At 44.8% G+C, this 25570-nt stretch overlaps 1 protein-coding gene across 1 annotated transcript in view; it reads right to left on the bottom strand.

Annotated features, from left to right (window-relative positions):
• Positions 1 to 24990, bottom strand: part of LOC122817007 (dysbindin domain-containing protein 2-like) — a 449361-nt gene extending 424371 nt beyond the window's left edge. The window contains exon 1 of the mRNA XM_044090118.1: positions 24757 to 24990. Within this exon, the coding sequence (XP_043946053.1) occupies positions 24757 to 24799 (43 nt within the window). The 5' untranslated portion in view covers positions 24800 to 24990. The remainder of the gene's footprint in view (positions 1 to 24756) is intronic.
• Positions 24991 to 25570: the final 580 nt, after the last annotated feature.

The following is a 25570-nucleotide window of genomic DNA, read 5'->3' as shown; positions in this document are numbered from 1 at the left end:
CAGATGAGTACTTGTGTTTGCACTTTGCACTGCTGAACTGGTCCTTGTGTGACTTTTGAAATGTTGTACTGTTCTAGTCTTTGTATTTTATAGACCATGTGTCTTCCCCGCAGTGCTAATACTTTTAGACTCTTCTTATGCTTTTGGTTTGTTTATGCAAAGGCAGTCAAAGAGTCAGTCTGTGATAATCACTGCGCTTGTGGCATTCGGAAGCATGACATTTTGTATAAAGGCAAGTTGATCCTACTTTCAATACGGGTTGGCCCTGAGACTTTTACCATGATGACGTAGGCTGCCTCTGACTCCTGCAGAAGATATGGAAGGAATGTATAACCCATGCTGTGTTTATAGGGGCATGACAAGTGACCACATTAGTGCTATGTTATCCTATAACTGTTGAAATGCTGCTAAGGGTTCATTTGATATACTTGCAGTGACTGCTTTCTTTTGCTTCAACAGAAATGACAAGGCTCAACACTTAGAAGCACAGACTAAGGATTCAACAAGAAAGCCTCAAAATGGTCATTGATTTTAGTTGGATCTAAGAAATACTGTTCCCGCTGATTAAACAATATGTATCAAAGTGTATTTCACAGTGTTAATAAAGGTTCTTCATAGGTCAATTAAACAAGCCATGCATGAAACTCCAGGAAAAATAACACATGTTCATTTCATGGTTGATACTGAACGTTACTGACTCCTGCAGCCTTCATGTTGCCCTAGAAAGTCTGAAATTAATATATTCAGTAAAAAATAAGCACTTTATCAGAAGTATCCAGTGGGTTTCGCATAATGGGTAAGGTATTCACCTTATAGACACAAGGCACAGGTTTTGATTCTGACCTCAGATCATTGTCGATTCTTAAAATCGGTCTCCAAAGCAGTTAGCCTAGTATGAACCTATGAACCTCTTCCCAATAATAAACATCTGTATGCTCTGTGTCAAACTTCTCTGGCAGTCTTATGCTACCTATTTGAGCAGAAACCTTGATAATCAGGGGGTGTATAAGTGAGGAAAAGTGTGAGCCTAGTACTAATTAAATGATAAATTATTTATAATTAGTAAATTATTCAATAAACATGCTCATCCTAGGCTGAAGGTCAAGAGGGAATGCTTATGCTTGCAATGCAGATGACCCAGGTAAAGGGACATTGTTAGGAGGACACTGAACTGGTAGATGCCAGTTCTCCTGTCTCAAGTCAGGGTTTTATTGTATTTATTTAAAGCACCTGAATACTGCTGTCACATGATAAGATAATGCTAGGTAGAGCAATTTCAAGTTGATAATAATATGTACAGGTGGGTTCCAACCCCCTGCACGATAGGTGAGGAGGACTTTACCTTTGTCAGAAATCAAGATACAGACATTTAGCCATGGAATATAGCAGTTTATGGGCACTGTGAATTTATCTTATCAATCTTTTATTAGCCAGTCCCAAACCAGAGGTCAGATGTAGGATTGGGTGCATCTGCAGCAGTCATTTGACACATGAGTGAGCATCTATATTGGGTTACATGAGTGGAAGCATCCTCATGACATCCTGCATTGGGTCACGAGTGGAAGCATGCACATTATCTCCTGCAAGTGTCAGAGAAGCAGAAACATGTTCATATGTCCTGCATTGGGGACACATAAGTAGAAGCATGGTCATATGCCCTGTACTGGGGATGCATAAGCAGAAGCAAGCACATATGTCCTGTACTGGGGATGCATGAGTAGAAGCAAGCTCATATGTCCTGCATTTGGGATACATCAGCAGAAGCAAGCTCATATATCCTGCACTGGGGATGCATGAGCAGAAGCAAGCTCACATGTCCTGCACTGGGGATGCATGAGCAGAAGCAGGCTCATATGTTCTGCACTGGGTACACACGAATAGAAGCAAGCTCATATGTCCTGCACTGGGGATACATGAGCGGAAGCAAGCTCATATGTCCTACACTGGGGATGCATGAGCTGAAGCAAATTCATATGATCCTGCACTGGGGATGCATGAGACAAAGCAAGCTCGTATGTCCTGCACTGGGGACACATGAGTAGGAGCAAGCTCATATGTCCTGCACTTGGGATACATCAGCAGAAGCAAGTTCATATATCCTGCACTGGGGATGCATGAGTGGAAGCAAGCTCATATGTCCTGCACTTGGGATGCATGAGTAGAAGTAAGCTCATATGTTCTGCACTTGGGATACATCAGCAGAAGCAAGCTCATATCCTGCACTGGGGATGCATGAGCTGAAGCAAGCTCATATGTCCTGCACAGGGGATGCATGAGCCAAAGCAAGCTCATATGTCCTGCACCGGGGACACATGAGTAGAAGCAAGCTCATATGTCCTGCAGTTGGGATACATCAGCAGAAGCAAGGTCATATGTCCTGCACTGGGGATGCATGAGATGAAGCAAGCTCATATGTCCTGCACTGGAGATGCATGAATGAAAGCAAGCTCATATGTCCTGCACTGGGGATGCATGAGCAGAAGCAGGCTCTTATATGTCCTGCACTTGGGACTCACAAACAGAAGCAAGCTCATATGTCCTGAACTGGGGATACATGAGCAGAAGCAAGCTCATATGTCCTGCACTGGGGATGTATGAGCTGAAGCAAGCTCATATGTCCTGCACTGGGGATGCATGAGCCAAAGCAAGCTCATATGTCCTGCACTGGGGATGCATGAGCCAAAGCAAGCTCATATGTCCTGCACTGGGGATGCATATACAGAAGCAAGCTCATATGTCCTGCACTGGAGATGCATGAATAGAAGCAAGCTCATATGTCCTGCAATGGGGATGTATGAGCCGAAACAAGCTCATATGTCCTGCATTGACGATGCATGAGACGAAGCAAGCTCATATGTCCTGCATTAGGGAAATGAGTAGAGGCAACCTCATATATCCTACACTGGGGATGCATGAGTGGAAGCAAGTTCATATGTCCTGCACTGGGGATGCATAAGCAGAAGCAAGCACCCACTTCAACACTTTACTAAAAGTGCACCTAAAAACATGCTGGCTATGCCCTTGCAACTCCCACTCTAATATCATCCACCCCATCCAACCACTACCTTTCTTTCCACTCCACTAACTACCTTGATTATAGCAAGCTCAGATGCTCATAAGCCTAGTACTTATTATACAGCAGGAACTTCTTATTGTAACATTTGTTAATGTCTGTTATGTACTTCACAGATAAAGATTCTAGTTGTCTACTGATGTACTATGTTCTTCATCTGTAAATATGTTGTAAGTAATTGCTATGTTAAATTGTTAATCGCTATGTAATCCAATGTAACTACTGTCTGTTTATTTTAACTGTGGAGCTTTTCTCCCCGGGACTCTGCTGAAAATGGAGCTACATCCAGTCGGACACTCCCGGTCAACAAATGTAAATAAACAAATAAATAAATAAATACATACATACATTAATAAAAGCTCATATGTCTTGCAATGGGGATGCATGAGAGGAAGCAAGCTCATATGTCCTGCACTGGGGATGCATGAGCAGAAGCAAGCTCATGTCTTGTACTGGCGATGGTTGAGCCAAAGCAAGCTCATATGTCCTGCACTGGGGATGCATAAGCAGAAGCAAACTCATATGTCCTGCACTGAGGATGCATGAGCCGAAACAAGCTCATATGTCCTGCACTGGGGATGCATGAGCTGAAGCAAGCTCATATGTCCTGCACTGGGGATGCATGAGCCAAAGCAAGCTCATATGTCCTGCACTGGGGACACATGAGTAGAAGCAAGCTCATATATACTGCATTTGGGATACATCAGCAGACGTAAGGTCATATGTCCTGCACTGGGGATGCATGAGCTGAAGCAAACTCATATGTCCTGCACTGGAGATGTATGAATGAAAGCAAGCTCATATGTCCTGCACTGGGGATGCATGAGCAGAGCTCATATGTCCTGCACTAAGCAAGCTCATATGTCCTGCACTGGGGATACATGAGCAGAAGCAAGCTCATATGTCCTGCACTGGGGAGCAAGCTCATATGTCCTGCACTGGGGATGCATGAGCCAAAGCAAGCTCATATGTCCTGCACTGGGGATGCATATACAGAAGCAAGCTCATATGTCCTGCACTGGAGATGTATGAATAGAAGCAAGCTCATATGTCCTGCAATGGGGATGTATGAGCCGAAACAAGCTCATATGTCCTGCACTGGGGATTCATGAGCCAAAGCAAGCTCACATGTCCTGCACTGGGGATGCATGAGCCAAAGCAAGCTCATATGTCCTGCAATGGGGACGCATGAGCCAAAGCAAGCTCATATGTCCTGCACTGGGGATGCATATACAGAAGCAAGCTCATATGTCCTGCACTGGAGATGCATGAATGAAAGCAAGCTCATATGTCCTGCACTGGGGATGCATGAGCAGATGTCCTGCACTGGGGACACACAAACAGAAGCAAGCTCATATGTCCTGCACTGGGGATGCATGAGCCAAAGCAAGCTCATATGTCCTGCACTGGGGATGCATGAGTCGAAGCAAGCTCATATGTCCTGCATTAGGGACATGAGTAGAGGCAACCTCATATATCCTACACTGGGGATGCATCAGTGGAAGCAAGTTCATATGTCCTGCACTGGGGATGCATAAGCAGAAGCAAGCACCCACTTCAAAACTTTACTAAAAGTGCACCTAAAAACATGCTGGCTATTCCCTTGCAACTCCCACTCTAATATCACCCACCCCATCCAACCACTACCTTTCTTTCCACTCCACTAACTACCTTGATTATAGCAAGCTCAGATGCTCATAAGCCTAGTACTTATTATACAGCAGGAACTTCTTATTGTAACATTTGTTAACGTCTGTTATGTACTTCACAGATAAAGATTCTAATTGTCTACTGATGTACTATGTTCTTCATCTGTAAATATGCTGTAAGTAATTGCTATGTTAAATTGTTAATCGCTATGTAATCCAATGTAACTACTGTCTGTTTATTTTAACTGTGGAGCTTTCCTCCCCGGGCCTGTGCTGAAAATGGACCTACGTCCAGTCGGACATTCCCAGTCAACAAATGTAATAAATAAATAAATAAAATACATAAATAAAAGCTCATACGTCTTGCACTGGGGATGCATGAGCGGAAGCAAGCTCATATGTCCTGCACTGGGGATGCATGAGCAGAAGCAAGCTCATGTCTTGCACTGGTGATGCATAAGCAAACTCATATGTCCTGCACTGGGGATGCATGAGCCGAAGCAAGCTCATATGTCCTGGGGATGCATGAGCTGAAGCAAGCTCATATGTCCTGCACTGGGGATGCATGAGCCAAAGCAAGCTCATATGTCCTGCATGGGGACCCATGAGTAGAAGCAAGCCCATATGTCCTGCACTTGGGATACATCAACAGAAGCAAGCTCATGTCTTGCACTGGCGATGGTTGAGCCAAAGCAGGCTCATATGTCCTGCACTGGGGATGCATAAGCAGAAGCAAACTCATATGTCCTGCACTGAGGATGCATGAGCCGAAACAAGCTCATATGTCCTGCACTGGGGATGCATGAGCCGAAGCAAGCTCACATGTCCTGCACTGGGGATGCATGAGCAAGCTCATATGTCCTGCACTGGGGATGCATGAGCTGAAGCAAGCTCATTTGTCCTACACTGGGGATGCATGAGCTGAAGCAAGCTCATATGTCCTGCACTGGGGATGCATGAGAAGCAAGCTCATATGTCCTGCACTGGGGACACATGAGTAGAAGCAAGCTCATATGTACTGCATTTGGGATACATCAGCAGAAATAAGGTCATATGTCCTGCACTGGGGATGCATGAGCTGAAGCAAACTCATATGCCCTGCACTGGAGATGCATGAATGAAAGCAAGCTCATATGTCCTGCACTGGGATGCATGAGCAGTCCTGCACTGGGGACACACAAACAGAAGCAAGCTCATATGTCCTGCACTGGGGATACATGAGCAGAAGCAAGCTCATATGTCGTGCACTGGGGATGTATGAGCTGAAGCAAGCTCCTATGTCCTGCACTGGGGATGCATGAGCCAAAGCAAGCTCATATGTCCTGCACTGGGGATGCATATACAGAAGCAAGCTCATATGTCCTGCACTGGAGATGCATGAATGAAAGCAAGCTCATATGTCCTGCACTGGGGATGCATGAGCAGACGCAGGCTCTCATATGTCCTGCACTGGGGACACACAAACAGAAGCAAGCTCATATGTCCTGCACTGGGGATGCATGAGCCAAAGCAAGCTCATATGTCCTGCACTGGGGATGCATGAGCAAGCTCATATGTCCTGCATTAGGGACATGAGTAGAGGCAACCTCATATATCCTACACTGGGGATGCATGAGTGGAAGCAAGTTCATATGTCCTGCACTGGGGATGCATAAGCAGAAGCAAGCACCCACTTCAAAACTTTACTAAAAGTGCACCTAAAAACATGCTGGCTATGCCCTTGCAACTCCCACTCTAATATCACCCACCCCATCCAACCACTACCTTTCTTTCCACTCCACTAACTACCTTGATTATAGCAAGCTCAGATGCTCATAAGCCTAGCACTTATTATACAGCAGGAACTTCTTATTGTAACATTTGTTAATGTCTGTTATGTACTTCACAGATAAAGATTCTAGTTGTCTACTGATGTACTATGTTCTTCATCTGTAAATATGTTGTAAGTAATTGCTATGTTAAATTGTTAATCGCTATGTAATCCAGTGTAACTACTGTCTGTTTATTTTAACTGTGGAGCTTTCCTCCCCGGGCCTCTGCTGAAAATGGACCTACATCCAGTCGGACATTCCCGGTCAACAAATGTAATAAATAAATAAATAAAATACATAAATAAAAGCTCATATGTCTTGCACTGGGATGCATGAGCGGAAGCAAGCTCATATGTCCTGCACTGGGGATGCATGAGCAGAAGCAAGCTCATGTCTTGCACTGGTGATGTATGAGCCAAAGCAAGCTCATATGTCCTGCACTGGGGATGCATGAGCCGAAGCAAGCTCACATGTCCTGCACTGGGGATGCATGAGCCGAAGCAAGCTCATATGTCCTGCACTGGGGATGCATGAGCCAAAGCGAGCTCATATGTCCAGCACTGGTGACACATGAGTAGAAGTAAGCTCATATGTACTGCATTTGGGATACATCAGCAGAAGTAAGGTCATATGTCCTGCACTGGGGATGCATGAGCTGAAGCAAACTCATATGTCCTGCACTGGAGATGCATGAATGAAACAAGCTCATATGTCCTGCACTGGGGATGCATGAGCAGATGCAGGCTCATATGTCCTGCACTGGGACAGAAGCAAGCTCATATGTCCTGCACTGGGGATGTATGAGCAACAAGCTCATATGTCCTGCACTGGGGATGCATGAGCCAAAGCAAGCTCATATGTCCTGCACTGGGGATGCATGAGCCGAAGTAAGCTCATATGTCCTGCATTAGGGACATGAGTAGAGGCAACCTCATATATCCTACACTGGGGATGCATGAGTGGAAGCAAGTTCATATGTCCTGCACTAGGGATGCATAAGCAGAAGCAAGCACCCACTTCAAAACTTTACTAAAAGTGCACCTAAAACATGCTGGCTATGCCCTTGCAACTCCCACTCTAATATCACCCACCCCATCCAACCATTACCATTCTTTCCACTCCACTAACTACCTTGATTATAGCAAGCTCAGATGCTCATAAGCCTAGCACTTATTATACAGCAGGAACTTCTTATTGTAACATTTGTTAACGTCTGTTATGTACTTCACAGATAAAGATTCTAGTTGTCTACTGATGTACTATGTTCTTCATCTGTAAATATGTTGTAAGTAATTGCTATGTTAAATTGTTAATCGCTATGTAATCCAATGTAACTACTGTCTGTTTATTTTAACTGTGGAGCTTTTCTCCCCGGGCCTCTGCTGAAAATGGACCTCAGTCGGATATTCCCGGTCAACAAATGTAATAAATAAATAAATAAAATACATAAATAAAAGCTCATATGTCTTGCACTGGGGATTCATGAGCAAGCTCATATGTCCTGCACTGGGGATGCATGAGCAGAAGCAAGCTCATGTCTTGCACTGGTGATGTATGAGCCAAAGCAAGCTCATATGTCCTGCACTGGGGATGCATAAGCAAACTCATATGTCCTGCACTGGGGATGCATGAGCCGAAGCAAGCTCATAAGTCCTGGGGATGCATGAGCTGAAGCAACCTCATATGTCCTGCACTGGGGATGCATGAGCCAAAGCAAGCTCATATGTCCTGCACTGGGGACACATGAGTAGAAGCAAGCTCATATGTCCTGCATTTGGGATACATCAGCAGAAGCAAGGTCATATGTCCTGCACTGGGGATGCATGAGCCAAAGCAGCCTCATATGTCCTGCACTGGGGATGCATATACAGAAGCAAGCTCATATGTCCTGCAATGGAGATGTATGAGCCGGCACAAGCTCATATGTCCTGCACTAGGGATGCATGAGCCAAAGCAAGCTCATATGTCCTGCACTGGGGATGCATGAGCTGAAGCAAGCTCATATGTCCTGTATTAGGGACATGAGTAGAGGCAACCTCATATATCCTACACTGGGGATGCATCAGTGGAAGCAAGTTCATATGTCCTGCACTGGGGATGCATAAGCAGAAGTAAGCACCCACTTCAAAACTTTACTAAAAGTGCACCTAGAAACATGCTGGCTATGCCCTTGCAACTCCCACTCTAATATCACCCACCCCATCCAACCACTAATTTCTTTCCACTCCACTAACTACCGTGATTATAGCAAGCTCAGATGCTCATAAGCCTAGTACTTACTATACAGCAGGAACTTCTTATTGTAACATTTGTTAATGTCTGTTATGTACTTCACAGATAAAGATTCTAGTTGTCTACTGATGTACTATATTCTTCATCTGTATATATGTTGTAAGTAATTGCTATATTAAATTGTTAATCGTTATGTAATCCAATGTAACTACTGTCTGTTTATTTTAACTGTGGAGCTTTTCTCCCCCGGCTTCTGCTGAAAATGGACCTACGTCCAGTCGGACACTCCCGGTCAACAAATGTAAATAAATAAATACATAAATAAAAGCTCACATGTCTTGCATTGGGGATGCATGAGCAGAAGCAAGCTCATGTCTTGCACTGGCGATGTATGAGCCAAAGCAATCTCATATGTCCTGCACTGGGGATGCATAAGCAGAAGCAAACTCATATGTCCTGCGCTGGGGATGCATGAGCCGAAACAAGCTCATATGTCCTGCACTAGGGATGCATGACCCGAAGCAAGCTCATATGTCCTGCACTGGGGATGCATGAGCTGAAACAAGCTCATATGTCCTGCACTGGGGATGCATGAGCCAAAGCAACCTCATATGTCCTGCACTGGGGATGCATATACAGAAGAAAGCTTATATGTCCTGCACTGGAGATGCATGAATAGAAGCAAGCTCATTTGTTCTGCAATGGAGATGTATGAGCCGACACAAGCTCATATGTCCTGCACTGGGGATGCATGAGCCAAAGCAAGCTCATATATCCTGCACTGGGGATGCATGAGCCGAAGCAAGCTCATATGTCCTGTATTAGGGACATGAGTAGAGGCAACCTCATATATCCTACACTGGGGATGCATCAGTGGAAGCAAGTTCATATGTCCTGCACTGGGGATGAATAAGCAGAAGCAAGCACCCACTTCAAAACTTTACTAAAAGTGCACCTAGAAACATGCTAGCTATGCCCTTGCAACTCCCACTCTAATATCACCCACCCCATCCAACCAGTAATTTCTTTCCACTCCACTAACTACCGTGATTATAGCAAGCTCAGATGCTCATAAGCCTAGTACTTATTATACAGCAGGAACTTCTTATTGTAACATTTGTTAATGTCTGTTATGTATTTCACAGATAAAGATTCTAGTTGTCTACTGATGTACTATGTTCTTCATCTGTAAATATGTTGTAAGTAATTGCTATGTTAAATTGTTAATCACTATGTAATCCAATGTAACTACTGTCTGTTTATTTTAACTGTGGAGCTTTTCTCCCCCGGCCTCTGCTGAAAATGGACCTACGTCCAGTCGGACACTCCCGGTCAACAAATGTAAATAAATAAATACATAAATAAAAGCTCACATGTCTTGCATTGGGGATGCATGAGCAGAAGCAAGCTCATGTCTTGCACTGGCGATGTATGAGCCAAAGCAATCTCATATGTCCTGCACTGGGGATGCATAAGCAGACGCAGGCTCTCATATGTCCAGCACTGGGGACACACAAACAGAAGCAAGTTCATATGTCCTGCACTGGGGATACATGAGCAGAAGCAAGCTCATATGCCCTGCACTGGGGATGTATGAGCTGAAGCAAGCTCATATGTCCTGCACTGTGGATGCATGAGCCAAAGCAAGCTCATATGTCCTGCACTGGGGATGCATATACAGAAGCAAGCTCATATGTCCTGCACTGGAGATGCATGAATAGAAGCAAGCTCATATGTCCTGCACTGGGGATGCATGAGCCAAAGCAAGCTCATATGTCCTGCACTGGGGATGCATATACAGAAGCAAGCTCATATGTCCTGCACTGGAGATGCATGAATGAAAGCAAGCTCATATGTCCTGCACTGGGGATGCATGAGCAGACGCAGGCTCTCATATGTCCTGCACTGGGGACACACAAACAGAAGCAAGCTCATATGTCCTGCACTGGGGATGCATGAGCCAAAGCAAGCTCATATGTCCTGCACTGGGGATGCATGAGCCGAAGCAAGCTCATATGTCCTGCATTAGGGACATGAGTAGAGGCAACCTCATATATCCTACACTGGGGATGCATGAGTGGAAGCAAGTTCATATGTCCTGCACTGGGGATGCATAAGCAGAAGCAAGCACCCACTTCATAACTTTACTAAAAGTGCACCTAAAAACATGCTGGCTATGCCCTTGCAACTCCCACTCTAATATCACCCACCCCATCCAACCACTACCTTTCTTTCCACTCCACTAACTACCTTGATTATAGCAAGCTCAGATGCTCATAAGCCTAGTACTTATTATACAGCAGGAACTTCTTATTGTAACATTTGTTAACATCTGTTATGTACTTCACAGATAAAGATTCTAGTTGTCTACTGATGTACTATGTTCTTCATCTGTAAATATGTTGTAAGTAATTGCTATGTTAAATTGTTAATCGCTATGTAATCCAATGTAACTACTGTCTGTTTATTTTAACTGTGGAGCTTTCCTCCCGGCCTCTGCTGAAAATGGACCTACGTCCGTCGGACATTCCCGTCAAAAATGTAATAAATAAATAAATAAATAAAATACATAAATAAAAGCTCATATGTCTTGCACTGGGGATGCATGAGCGGAAGCAAGCTCATATGTCCTGCACTGGGGATGCATGTGCCGAAGCAAGCTCATGTCTTGCACTGGTGATGTATGAGCCAAAGCAAGCTCATATGTCTTGCACTGGGGATGCATGAGCGGAAGCAAGCTCATATGTCCTGCACTGGGGATGCATGAGCCGAAGCAAGCTCATATGTCCTGCACTGGGGATGCATGAGCTGAAGCAAGCTCATATGTCCTGCACTGGGGATGCATGAGCCAAAGCGAGCTCATATGTCCAGCACTGGTGACACATGAGTAGAAGCAAGCTCATATGTACTGCATTTGGGATACATCAGCAGAAGTAAGGTCATATGTCCTGCACTTGGGATGTATGAGCTGAAGCAAACTCATATGTCCTGCACTGGAGATGCATGAATGAAAGCAAGCTCATATGTCCTGCACTGGGGATGCATGAGCAGACGCAGGCTCTCATATGTCCTGCACTGGGGACACACAAACAGAAGCAAGCTCATATGTCCTGCAGTGGGGATACATGAGCAGAAGCAAGCTCATATGTCCTGCACTGGGGATGTATGAGCTGAAGCAAGCTCATATGTCCTGCACTGGGGATGCATGAATAGAAGTGAGTTCATATGTCCTGCAATGGGGATGCATGAGCCGAAGCATGCTCATATGTCCTGGGGATGCATGAGCTGAAGCAAGCTCACATGTCCTGCACTGGGGATGCATGAGCCAAAGCAAGCTCATATGTCCTGCACTGGGGACACACGAGTAGAAGCAAGCTCATATGTCCTCTGGGGACACATGAGTAGAAGCAAGCTCATATGTCCTGCACTTGGGATACATCAGCAGAAGCAAGGTCATATGTCCTGCACTGGGGATGCATGAGCTGAAGCAAGCTCATATGTCCTGCACTGGGGATGCTTGAGCAGACGCAGGCTCTCATATGTCCTGCACTGGGGACACACAAACAGAAGCAAGCTCATATGTCCTGCACTGGGGATACATGAGCAGAAGCTAGCTCATATGTCCTGCACTGGGGATGTATGAGCTGAAGCAAGCTCATATGTCCTGCACTGGGGATGCATGAGCCAAAGCGAGCTCATATGTCCTGCACTGGGGATGCATATACAGAAGCAAGCTCATATGTCCTGCACCGGAGATGTATGAATAGAAGCAAGCTCATATGTCCTGCAATGGGGATGTATGAGCCGAAACAAGCTCATATGTCCTGCACTGGGGATTCATGAGCCAAAGCAAGCTCATATGTCCTGCACTGGGGATGCATGAGCCAAAGCAAGCTCATATGTCCTGCAATGGGGATGCATGAGCCAAAGCAAGCTCATATGTCCTGCACTGGGGATGCATATACAGAAGCAAGCTCATATGTCCTGCACTGGAGATGCATGAATGAAAGCAAGCTCATATGTCCTGCACTGGGGATGCATGAGCAGGCTCTCATATGTCCTGCACTGGGGACACACAAACAGAAGCAAGCTCATATGTCCTGCACTGGGGATGCATGAGCCAAAGCAAGCTCATATGTCCTGCACTGGGGATGCATGAGCCGAAGCAAGCTCATATGTCCTGCATTAGGGACATGAGTAGAGGCAACCTCATATATCCTACACTGGGGATGCATCAGTGGAAGCAAGTTCATATGTCCTGCACTGGGGATGCATAAGCAGAAGCAAGCACCCACTTCAAAACTTTACTAAAAGTGCACCTAAAAACATGCTGGCTATTCCCTTGCAACTCCCACTCTAATATCACCCACCCCATCCAACCACTACCTTTCTTTCCACTCCACTAACTACCTTGATTATAGCAAGCTCAGATGCTCATAAGCCTAGTACTTATTATACAGCAGGAACTTCTTATTGTAACATTTGTTAACGTCTGTTATGTACTTCACAGATAAAGATTCTAGTTGTCTACTGATGTACTATGTTCTTCATCTGTAAATATGCTGTAAGTAATTGCTATGTTAAATTGTTAATCGCTATGTAATCCAATGTAACTACTGTCTGTTTATTTTAACTGTGGAGCTTTCCTCCCCGGGCCTGTGCTGAAAATGGACCTACGTCCAGTCGGACATTCCCAGTCAACAAATGTAATAAATAAATAAATAAAATACATAAATAAAAGCTCATACGTCTTGCACTGGGGATGCATGAGCGGAAGCAAGCTCATATGTCCTGCACTGGGGATGCATGAGCAGAAGCAAGCTCATGTCTTGCACTGGTGATGCATAAGCAAACTCATATGTCCTGCACTGGGGATGCATGAGCCGAAGCAAGCTCATATGTCCTGGGGATGCATGAGCTGAAGCAAGCTCATATGTCCTGCACTGGGGATGCATGAGCCAAAGCAAGCTCATATGTCCTGCATGGGGACCCATGAGTAGAAGCAAGCCCATATGTCCTGCACTTGGGATACATCAGCAGAAGCAAGCTCATGTCTTGCACTGGTGATGGTTGAGCCAAAGCAGGCTCATATGTCCTGCACTGGGGATGCATAAGCAGAAGCAAACTCATATGTCCTGCACTGAGGATGCATGAGCCGAAACAAGCTCATATGTCCTGCACTGGGGATGCATGAGCCGAAGCAAGCTCACATGTCCTGCACTGGGGATGCATGAGCCGAAGCAAGCTCATATGTCCTGCACTGGGGATGCATGAGCTGAAGCAAGCTCATTTGTCCTACACTGGGGATGCATGAGCTGAAGCAAGCTCATATGTCCTGCACTGGGGATGCATGAGCCAAAGCAAGCTCATATGTCCTGCACTGGGGACACATGAGTAGAAGCAAGCTCATATGTACTGCATTTGGGATACATCAGCAGAAGTAAGGTCATATGTCCTGCACTGGGGATGCATGAGCTGAAGCAAACTCATATGCCCTGCACTGGAGATGCATGAATGAAAGCAAGCTCATATGTCCTGCACTGGGGATGCATGAGCAGACGCAGGCTCTCATATGTCCTGCACTGGGGACACACAAACAGAAGCAAGCTCATATGTCCTGCACTGGGGATACATGAGCAGAAGCAAGCTCATATGTCGTGCACTGGGGATGTATGAGCTGAAGCAAGCTCCTATGTCCTGCACTGGGGATGCATGAGCCAAAGCAAGCTCATATGTCCTGCACTGGGGATGCATATACAGAAGCAAGCTCATATGTCCTGCACTGGAGATGCATGAATGAAAGCAAGCTCATATGTCCTGCACTGGGGATGCATGAGCAGACGCAGGCTCTCATATGTCCTGCACTGGGGACACACAAACAGAAGCAAGCTCATATGTCCTGCACTGGGGATGCATGAGCCAAAGCAAGCTCATATGTCCTGCACTGGGGATGCATGAGCCGAAGCAAGCTCATATGTCCTGCATTAGGGACATGAGTAGAGACAACCTCATATATCCTACACTGGGGATGCATGAGTGGAAGCAAGTTCATATGTCCTGCACTGGGGATGCATAAGCAGAAGCAAGCACCCACTTCAAAACTTTACTAAAAGTGCACCTAAAACATGCTGGCTATGCCCTTGCAACTCCCACTCTAATATCACCCACCCCATCCAACCACTACCTTTCTTTCCACTCCACTAACTACCTTGATTATAGCAAGCTCAGATGCTCATAAGCCTAGCACTTATTATACAGCAGGAACTTCTTATTGTAACATTTGTTAATGTCTGTTATGTACTTCACAGATAAAGATTCTAGTTGTCTACTGATGTACTATGTTCTTCATCTGTAAATATGTTGTAAGTAATTGCTATGTTAAATTGTTAATCACTATGTAATCCAGTGTAACTACTGTCTGTTTATTTTAACTGTGGAGCTTTCCTCCCGGGCCTCTGCTGAAAATGGACCTACATCCAGTCGGACATTCCCGGTCAACAAATGTAATAAATAAATAAATAAAATACATAAATAAAAGCTCATATGTCTTGCACTGGGATGCATGAGCGGAAGCAAGCTCATATGTCCTGCACTGGGGATGCATGAGCAGAAGCAAGCTCATGTCTTGCCCTGGTGATGTATGAGCCAAAGCAAGCTCATATGTCCTGCACTGGGGATGCATGAGCCGAAGCAAGCTCACATGTCCTGCACTGGGGATGCATGTGCCGAAGCAAGCTCATATGTCCTGCACTGGGGATGCATGAGCTGAAGCAAGCTAATATGTCCTGCACTGGGGATGCATGAGCCAAAGCAAGCTCATATGTCCTGCACTGGGGACACATGAGTAGAAGTAAGCTCATATGTACTGCATTTGGGATACATCAGCAGAAGTAAGGTCATATGTCCTGCACTGGGGATGCATGAGCTGAAGCAAACTCATATGTCCTGCACTGGAGATGCATGAATGAAAGCAAGCTCATATGTCCTGCACTGGGGATGCATGAGCAGATGCAGGCTCTCATATGTCCTGCACTGGGGACACACAAACAGAAGCAAGCTCATATGTCCTGCACTGGGGATACATGAGCAGAAGCAAGCGCATATGTCCTGCACTGGGGATGTATGAGCTGAAGCAAGCTCATATGTCCTGCACTGGGGATGCATGAGCCAAAGCAAGCTCATATGTCCTGCACTGGGGATGCATATACAGAAGCAAGCTCATATGTCCTGCACTGGAGATGCATGAATAGAAGCAAGCTCATATGCCCTGCAATGGGGATGTATGAGCCGAAACAAGCTCATATGTCCTGCACTGGGGATGCATTAGCCAAAGCAAGCTCATATGTCCTGCACTGGGGATGCATGAGCCGAAGTAAGCTCATATGTCCTGCATTAGGGACATGAGTAGAGGCAACCTCATATATCCTACACTGGGGATGCATGAGTGGAAGCAAGTTCATATGTCCTGCACTAGGGATGCATAAGCAGAAGCAAGCACCCACTTCAAAACTTTACTAAAAGTGCACCTAAAACATGCTGGCTATGCCCTTGCAACTCCCACTCTAATATCACCCACCCCATCCAACCATTACCGTTCTTTCCACTCCACTAACTACCTTGATTATAGCAAGCTCAGATGCTCATAAGCCTAGCACTTATTATACAGCAGGAACTTCTTATTGTAACATTTGTTAACGTCTGTTATGTACTTCACAGATAAAGATTCTAGTTGTCTACTGATGTACTATGTTCTTCATCTGTAAATATGTTGTAAGTAATTGCTATGTTAAATTGTTAATCGCTATGTAATCCAATGTAACTACTGTCTGTTTATTTTAACTGTGGAGCTTTCCTCCCCGGGCCTCTGCTGAAAATGGACCTACGTCCAGTCGGACATTCCCGGTCAACAAATGTAATAAATAAATAAATAAAATACATAAATAAAAGCTCATATGTCTTGCACTGGGGATGCATGAGCTCATATGTCCTGCACTGGGGATGCATGAGCAGAAGCAAGCTCATGTCTTGCACTGGTGATGTATGAGCCAAAGCAAGCTCATATGTCCTGCACTGGGGATGCATAAGCAAACTCATATGTCCTGCACTGGGGATGCATGAGCCGAAGCAAGCTCATATGTCCTGGGGATGCATGAGCTGAAGCAAGCTCATATGTCCTGCACTGGGGATGCATGAGCCAAAGCAAGCTCATATGTCCTGCACTGGGGACACATGAGTAGAAGCAAGCTCATATGTCCTGCATTTGGGATACATCAGCAGACGCAAGGTCATATGTCCTGCACTGGGGATGCATGAGACAAAGCAACCTCATATGTCCTGCACTGGGGATGCATATACAGAAGCAAGCTCATATGTCCTGCAATGGAGATGTATGAGCCGGCACAAGCTCATATGTCCTGCACTAGGGATGCATGAGCCAAAGCAAGCTCATATGTCCTGCACTGGGGATGCATGAGCTGAAGCAAGCTCATACGTCCTGTATTAGGGACATGAGTAGAGGCAACCTCATATATCCTACACTGGGGATGCATCAGTGGAAGCAAGTTCATATGTCCTGCACTGGGGATGCATAAGCAGAAGTAAGCACCCACTTCAAAACTTTACTAAAAGTGCACCTAGAAACATGCTGGCTATGCCCTTGCAACTCCCACTCTAATATCACCCACCCCATCCAACCACTAATTTCTTTCCACTCCACTAACTACCGTGATTATAGCAAGCTCAGATGCTCATAAGCCTAGTACTTACTATACAGCAGGAACTTCTTATTGTAACATTTGTTAATGTCTGTTATGTACTTCACAGATAAAGATTCTAGTTGTCTACTGATGTACTATATTCTTCATCTGTATATATGTTGTAAGTAATTGCTATATTAAATTGTTAATCGTTATGTAATCCAATGTAACTACTGTCTGTTTATTTTAACTGTGGAGCTTTTCTCCCCCGGCCTCTGCTGAAAATGGACCTACGTCCAGTCGGACACTCCCGGTCAACAAATGTAAATAAATAAATACATAAATAAAAGCTCACATGTCTTGCATTGGGGATGCATGAGCAGAAGCAAGCTCATGTCTTGCACTGGCGATGTATGAGCCAAAGCAATCTCATATGTCCTGCACTGGGGATGCATAAGCAGAAGCAAACTCATATGTCCTGCGCTGGGGATGCATTGTCCTGCACTAGGGATGCATGACCAAGCAAGCTCATATGTCCTGCACTGGGGATGCATGAGCTGAAACAAGCTCATATGTCCTGCACTGGGGATGCATGAGCCAAAGCAACCTCATATGTCCTGCACTGGGGATGCATATACAGAAGAAAGCTTATATGTCCTGCACTGGAGATGCATGAATAGAAGCAAGCTCATTTGTCCTGCAATGGAGATGTATGAGCCGACACAAGCTCATATGTCCTGCACTGGGGATGCATGAGCCAAAGCAAGCTCATATATCCTGCACTGGGGATGCATGAGCCGAAGCAAGCTCATATGTCCTGTATTAGGGACATGAGTAGAGGCAACCTCATATATCCTACACTGGGGATGCATCAGTGGAAGCAAGTTCATATGTCCTGCACTGGGGATGAATAAGCAGAAGCAAGCACCCACTTCAAAACTTTACTGAAAGTGCACCTAGAAACATGCTGGCTATGCCCTTGCAACTCCCACTCTAATATCACCCACCCCATCCAACCACTAATTTCTTTCCACTCCACTAACTACCGTGATTATAGCAAGCTCAGATGCTCATAAGCCTAGTACTTATTATACAGCAGGAACTTCTTATTGTAACATTTGTTAATGTCTGTTATGTATTTCACAGATAAAGATTCTAGTTGTCTACTGATGTACTATGTTCTTCATCTGTAAATATGTTGTAAGTAATTGCTATGTTAAATTGTTAATCACTATGTAATCCAATGTAACTACTGTCTGTTTATTTTAACTGTGGAGCTTTTCTCCCCCGGCCTCTGCTGAAAATGGACCTACGTCCAGTCGGACACTCCCGGTCAACAAATGTAAATAAATAAATACATAAATAAAAGCTCACATGTCTTGCATTGGGGATGCATGAGCAGAAGCAAGCTCATGTCTTGCACTGGCGATGTATGAGCCAAAGCAATCTCATATGTCCTGCACTGGGGATGCATAAGCAGACGCAGGCTCTCATATGTCCTGCACTGGGGACACACAAACAGAAGCAAGTTCATATGTCCTGCACTGGGGATACATGAGCAGAAGCAAGCTCATATGTCCTGCACTGGGGATGTATGAGCTGAAGCAAGCTCATATGTCCTGCACTGGGGATGCATGAGCCAAAGCAAGCTCATATGTCCTGCACTGGGGATGCATATACAGAAGCAAGCTCATATGTCCTGCACTGGAGATGCATGAATAGAAGCAAGCTCATATGTCCTGCACTGGGGATGCATGAGCCAAAGCAAGCTCATATGTCCTGCACTGGGGATGCATATACAGAAGCAAGCTCATATGTCCTGCACTGGAGATGCATGAATGAAAGCAAGCTCATATGTCCTGCACTGGGGATGCATGAGCAGACTCAGGCTCTCATATGTCCTGCACTGAGGACACACAAACAGAAGCAAGCTCATATGTCCTGCACTGGGGATGCATGAGCCAAAGCAAGCTCATATGTCCTGAACTGGGAATGCATGAGCCGAAGCAAGCTCATATGTCCTGCATTAGGGACATGAGTAGAGGCAACCTCATATATCCTACACTGGGGATGCATGAGTGGAAGCAAGTTCATATGTCCTGCACTGGGGATGCATAAGCAGAAGCAAGCACCCACTTCAAAACTTTACTAAAAGTGCACCTAAAAACATGCTGGCTATGCCCTTGCAACTCCCACTCTAATATCACCCACCCCATCCAACCACTACCTTTCTTTCCACTCCACTAACTACCTTGATTATAGCAAGCTCAGATGCTCATAAGCCTAGTACTTATTATACAGCAGGAACTTCTTATTGTAACATTTGTTAACATCTGTTATGTACTTCACAGATAAAGATTCTAGTTGTCTACTGATGTACTATGTTCTTCATCTGTAAATATGTTGTAAGTAATTGCTATGTTAAATTGTTAATCGCTATGTAATCCAATGTAACTACTGTCTGTTTATTTTAACTGTGGAGCTTTCCTCCCCGGGCCTCTGCTGAAAATGGACCTACGTCCGGTCGGACATTCCCGGTCAACAAATGTAATAAATAAATAAATAAATAAAATACATAAATAAAAGCTCATATGTCTTGCACTGGGGATGCATGAGCGGAAGCAAGCTCATATGTCCTGCACTGGGGATGCATGAGCAGAAGCAAGCTCATGTCTTGCACTGGTGATGTATGAGCCAAAGCAAGCTCATATGTCCTGCACTGGGGATGCATGAGCTGAAGCAAGCTCACATGTCCTGCACTGGGGATGCATGAGCCGAAGCAAGCTCATATGTCCTGCACTGGGGATGCATGAGCTGAAGCAAGCTCATATGTCCTGCACTGGGGATGCATGAGCCAAAGCGAGCTCATATGTCCTGCACTGGGGACACATGAGTAGAAGCAAGCTCATATGTACTGCATTTGGGATACATCAGCAGAAGTAAGGTCATATGTCCTGCACTTGGGATGTATGAGCTGAAGCAAACTCATATGTCCTGCACTGGAGATGCATGAATGAAAGCAAGCTCATATGTCCTGCACTGGGGATGCATGAGCAGACGCAGGCTCTCATATGTCCTGCACTGGGGACACACAAACAGAAGCAAGCTCATATGTCCTGCACTGGGGATACATGAGCAGAAGCAAGCTCATATGTCCTGCACTGGGGATGTATGAGCTGAAGCAAGCTCATATGTCCTGCACTGGGGATGCATGAATAGAAGTGAATTCATATGTCCTGCAATGGGGATGCATGAGCCGAAGCAAGCTCATATGTCCTGGGGATGCATGAGCTGAAGCAAGCTCACATGTCCTGCACTGGGGATGCATGAGCCAAAGCAAGCTCATATGTCCTGCACTGGGGACACACGAGTAGAAGCAAGCTCATATGTCCTCTGGGGACACATGAGTAGAAGCAAGCTCATATGTCCTGCACTTGGGATACATCAGCAGAAGCAAGGTCATATGTCCTGCACTGGGGATGCATGAACTGAAGCAAGCTCATATGTCCTGCACTGGAGATGCATGAATGAAAGCAAGTTCATATGTCCTGCACTGGGGATGCATGAGCAGAAGTAGGCTCTTATATGTCCTGCACTGGGGACACACAAACAGAAGCAAGCTCATATGTCCTGCACTGGGGATGCATGAGCAGAAGCAAGCTCATATGTCCTGCACTGGGGATACATGAGCAGAAGCAAGCTCATATGTCCTGCACTGGGATGCATGAGCCAAAGCAACCTCATATGTCTTGCACTGGGGATGCATATACAGAAGCAAGCTCATATGTCCTGCAATGGAGATGTATGAGCCGACACAAGCTCATATGTCCTGCACTGGGGATGCATGAGCCAAAGCAAGCTCATATGTCCTGCACTGGGGATGCATGAGCCAAAGCAAGCTCATATGTCCTGTATTAGGGACATGAGTAGAGGCAACCTCATATATCCTACACTGGGGATGCATCAGTGGAAGCAAGTTCATATGTCCTACACTGGGGATGAATAAGCAGAAGCAAGCACCCACTTCAAAACTTTACTAAAAGTGCACCTATAAACATGCTGGCTATGCCCTTGCAACTCCCACTCTAATATCACCCACCCCATCCAACCACTAATTTCTTTCCACTCCGCTAACTACCGTGATTATAGCAAGCTCAGATGCTCATAAGCCTAGTACTTATTATACAGCAGGAACTTCTTATTGTAACATTTGTTAATGTCTGTTATGTACTTCACAGATAAAGATTCTAGTTGTCTACTGATGTACTATATTCTTCATCTGTATATATGTTGTAAGTAATTGCTATATTAAATTGTTAATCGTTATGTAATCCAATGTAACTACTGTCTGGTTATTTTAACTGTGGAGCTTTTCTCCCCCGGCCTCTGCTGAAAATGGACCTACGTCCAGTCGGACACTCCCGGTCAACAAATGTAAGTAAATAAATACATAAATAAAAGCTCACATGTCTTGCATTGGGGATGCATGAGCAGAAGCTAGCTCATGTCTTGCACTGGCGATGTATGAGCCAAAGCAAGCTCATATGTCCTGCACTGGGGATTCATAAGCAGAAGCAAACTCATATGTCCTGCACTGGGGATGCATGAGCCGAAGCAAGCTCATATGTCCTGCACTGGGGATGCATAAGCAGAAGCAAGCTCATATGTCCTGCACTGGGGATGCATGAATAGAAGTGAGTTCATATGTCCTGCAATGGGGATGCATGAGCCGAAACAAGCTCTTATGTGCTGCACTGGGGATGCATGAGCTGAAGCAAGCTCATCTGTCCTGCATTAGGGACACGAGTAGAAGCAACCTCGTATATCCTACACTGGGGATGCATGAATGGAAGCAAGTTCATATGTCCTGCACTGGGGATGCATAAGCAGAAGCAAGCTCATATGTCCTGCACTGGGGATGCATGAGCGGAAGCAAGCTCATATGTCCTGCACTGGGGATGCATGAGCGGAAGCAAGCAAATATGTCCTGCACTGGTGATGCATGAGCCAAAGCAAGCTCATATGTCCTGTAATCAGGATGCATAAGCAGAAGCAAGCTCATATGTTCTGCACTGGGGATGCATGAGCAGAAGCAGACTCATATGTCCTGGACTGGGGATGCGTGAGCGGAAGTAAGCTCATATGTCCTACACTGGGGTTGTATGAGCAGAAGCATGCTCATATTTCCTGCAATGGGGGTGCCTGAGCGGACGCATGCTCATATGTCCTGCAATGGAGGTGCATGAGTGGAAGCATGCTCGTATGTCCTGCAATGGTGGTGCATAAGTGGAAGCATGCTCATATGTCCTTTATTTGGTACACATGAGCAGAATCATGCTCACATGTCCTGAACTGGGGACACATGAGCAAATGAATGCTCATTATGTCTTGCACTGGGAATACATTAGCAGAAGCATGCTCACATGGCCAGCACTGATGTCTTTGTACACTGGATGAGGGGTTACAAGTAGTATGTAACAAAGTAGACTCTACCACATACTTATGCTAAGAGTTCTCCATTTCCTAAGTTCTGAAAACCCTTGTACATTTTAGCCTCATTCTTTAAAGTATGTACTGTGTCTTTTTTAAATCACTTTTTAGGTTTCAATACTCATGAGCACCAGGTCCCCATGCCCTAGAAGCTGATTTCTTTCTACCAACCTTGGGAATCCTAGGACACCTGGAGGGTACTAGGAGAGTTAGGTACAGGAGCGGCCTTAGGTCAACTGGTGCCCTAGGCAAAAGGGCTCCACAGTGCCCCACACACACCAGCTGGTGCCCCCATCCTGGTCTACCTACACCAAATAAATACTGGAAAAGTGCCCCTGCTAGAGTGGCACCCTAGGCAGCCACCTAGTTGGCCTATGCCTAAGGCCGGCTATGGATACCACAGCAGTCATGCAGTAGGGTAAGCAGACATTTTGGCACTCCATCCTTTGCCAGAAAGCACAGTGCAATGCACATTATGCAAGAGCCACTGTGAGTGTGCTCTTCTGTGAATTCCAGCTATAATCATATTATCTGAACCAGCATTATAAGAGGTACATTACCTGGCCCTCCTCCAAGTGAGAGTCCTAACACAATACTCTGTTAATAGCCTCCCCACCCTGGCTATTGTCAATAGTGTCTTGGCTCTGTACGTTTTGAATGTTACCCAAAGGTTTGTCATCTCAGGTTACATCTTTTGTCCTATGTCTAACAATCACATATGTTATCTATGTATAACAGCCATCTCCACTCAATTTATATTGCATTGTATATGCCTGTACATTATTTTTTTCTCTGCAATATCCGCTAAATAATAAATCATTAGGCTAATGGTCATACCTTGATTATCTGAGGTTCAGCCAGAGCCAGACCATCTCTGTCACAGAGACAGCTATTTATATACTTTCGTATTGTCATTTGCCATAGTATTTGCTGTACTCTATCACCAACAGTCTTGATAAAATATTTTGTATCTTTAGCATCAGTCTCTTACAGAAGATCTGTTTTTGGATACAATGTGTCTCCTGAACAAAATACGAACATGTGCACCTGCAGACTACTGCATTCTAGCAAGAATGGAATAGTGATAGTGGGGGTTGGAGAACTCCTCCTAAGAGTTATAAGGTGGTCACAGTACTTCAGTTTTTCCTAGTCACGTTTATTAGCTTTATTCATCTAAGCAGGTTCCTGGTCTTGACTCCTCTGCAATTAATAGTATCGTTACAGAGCCTGCTTATTCACTTCCCCTTATAAAAAATCTCAATCTGTGTGTGTGTATGTATATACATATACATATATACACACACACACATATATATATATATATATATATATATATATATATATATATATATATATATATATGCATATACACATACACACACACACACACACACACACACACACACACACACACACACACACACACACACACACACACACACACACACACAAGTAAAAATCGTAGCCACAGTTGTGTCCTAGTTTACATATTTGTATTCATCAAATTCCAAACTTTCATACTGCTTTGACTTAAAACTATGTCAGCAGTACTAAATAATCAAATTAGCATAACTAGCTCACTTGGTTTTTCTTGTAACTGTTGAGGAGTTTTACATTGTCACAGTGGTTGCTGGATTTTTGTATAAGTCTGACCTTCACACCTGCAGTGCCATTACTGGTTTGAGATACATTTTTCTGACTTTATTCTTCTGTGTCCTCCTGTGCTATACTATTACAATCTATAAGTACTACCTCCTTCCTGGACTCAGACATGCAGAATGGAAAGCTGTAGAGGAATCACTTACCAGATAGTCTGTTATTCTGACTGTTAGATGCTGGTGCAGACATCTGCGAAGATTTCAAGAATATCACAGAAACCGGAGGGAAGCTTGAGCAAGATGAAAACTACAGAGCATCTCCAGGAAAATACATATTCTGGTAGCCAGGATGTGAATAGGTAGAAAAATCAGTTTTCTAGTAATCAGTCACTCTCAGATCCAGACACCATTCTCCCTCATACATCCATTTCTAACTCAGAATGAGAGCACCACCAACTACAGATAAGTTATAATAAAGCAGGACAAACCAATTCCAGTGTTTACTGGGGGGAGTCTTTCAAAAGCATTGTGACTGATGACTGTACCATCTACAGACGTGTGCAGGGGATGTCTGGATGATTTGTAATTATCAGCTGTTAAAGCTTGACTGTGTTCTGCTGTGCAGAGAAGGCACTGTCAGTGCATCCTTGTTGGCCATCAGGATGTTTATGGTTCACAGATGCTGCTCGCACTGAAGAAAGCTTTTCAAAACCTGTTGTGTGTTCTTAAAGTCAGTGCTGACAATCATTTGAGAGTCATGCTTCTAGGAAGTATGTAAGATTCTCTCAGCTTTAATGCTTTCTTTGTGTAGCATTCTTATAGCACATCCTAGATCAATTAATCCTCTGTTCTTAGCCACTAACCCCTTCAGCAGTAGCCCCCAGTTTTAAAACTTGTACAGCCACTTCTGCTACTTGTTTTGTAAAAGCAAGAAAACAAGCTAGTATTTCTTTTTTTTTTCTGATGGGGAAGGGATGTGAATTTAACATGTGTACCAATAACACTTGTTTTACAGCACAAT

This window comes from Protopterus annectens, chromosome 12.part0 (assembly GCF_019279795.1).
Source record: "Protopterus annectens isolate FY-2018-M chromosome 12.part0, PAN1.0, whole genome shotgun sequence".
NCBI lineage: Eukaryota > Metazoa > Chordata > Ceratodontiformes > Protopteridae > Protopterus > Protopterus annectens.
The sequence above is the reverse complement of the archived record's forward strand: the minus strand, read 5'-3'. Positions and strand labels throughout refer to the sequence as shown.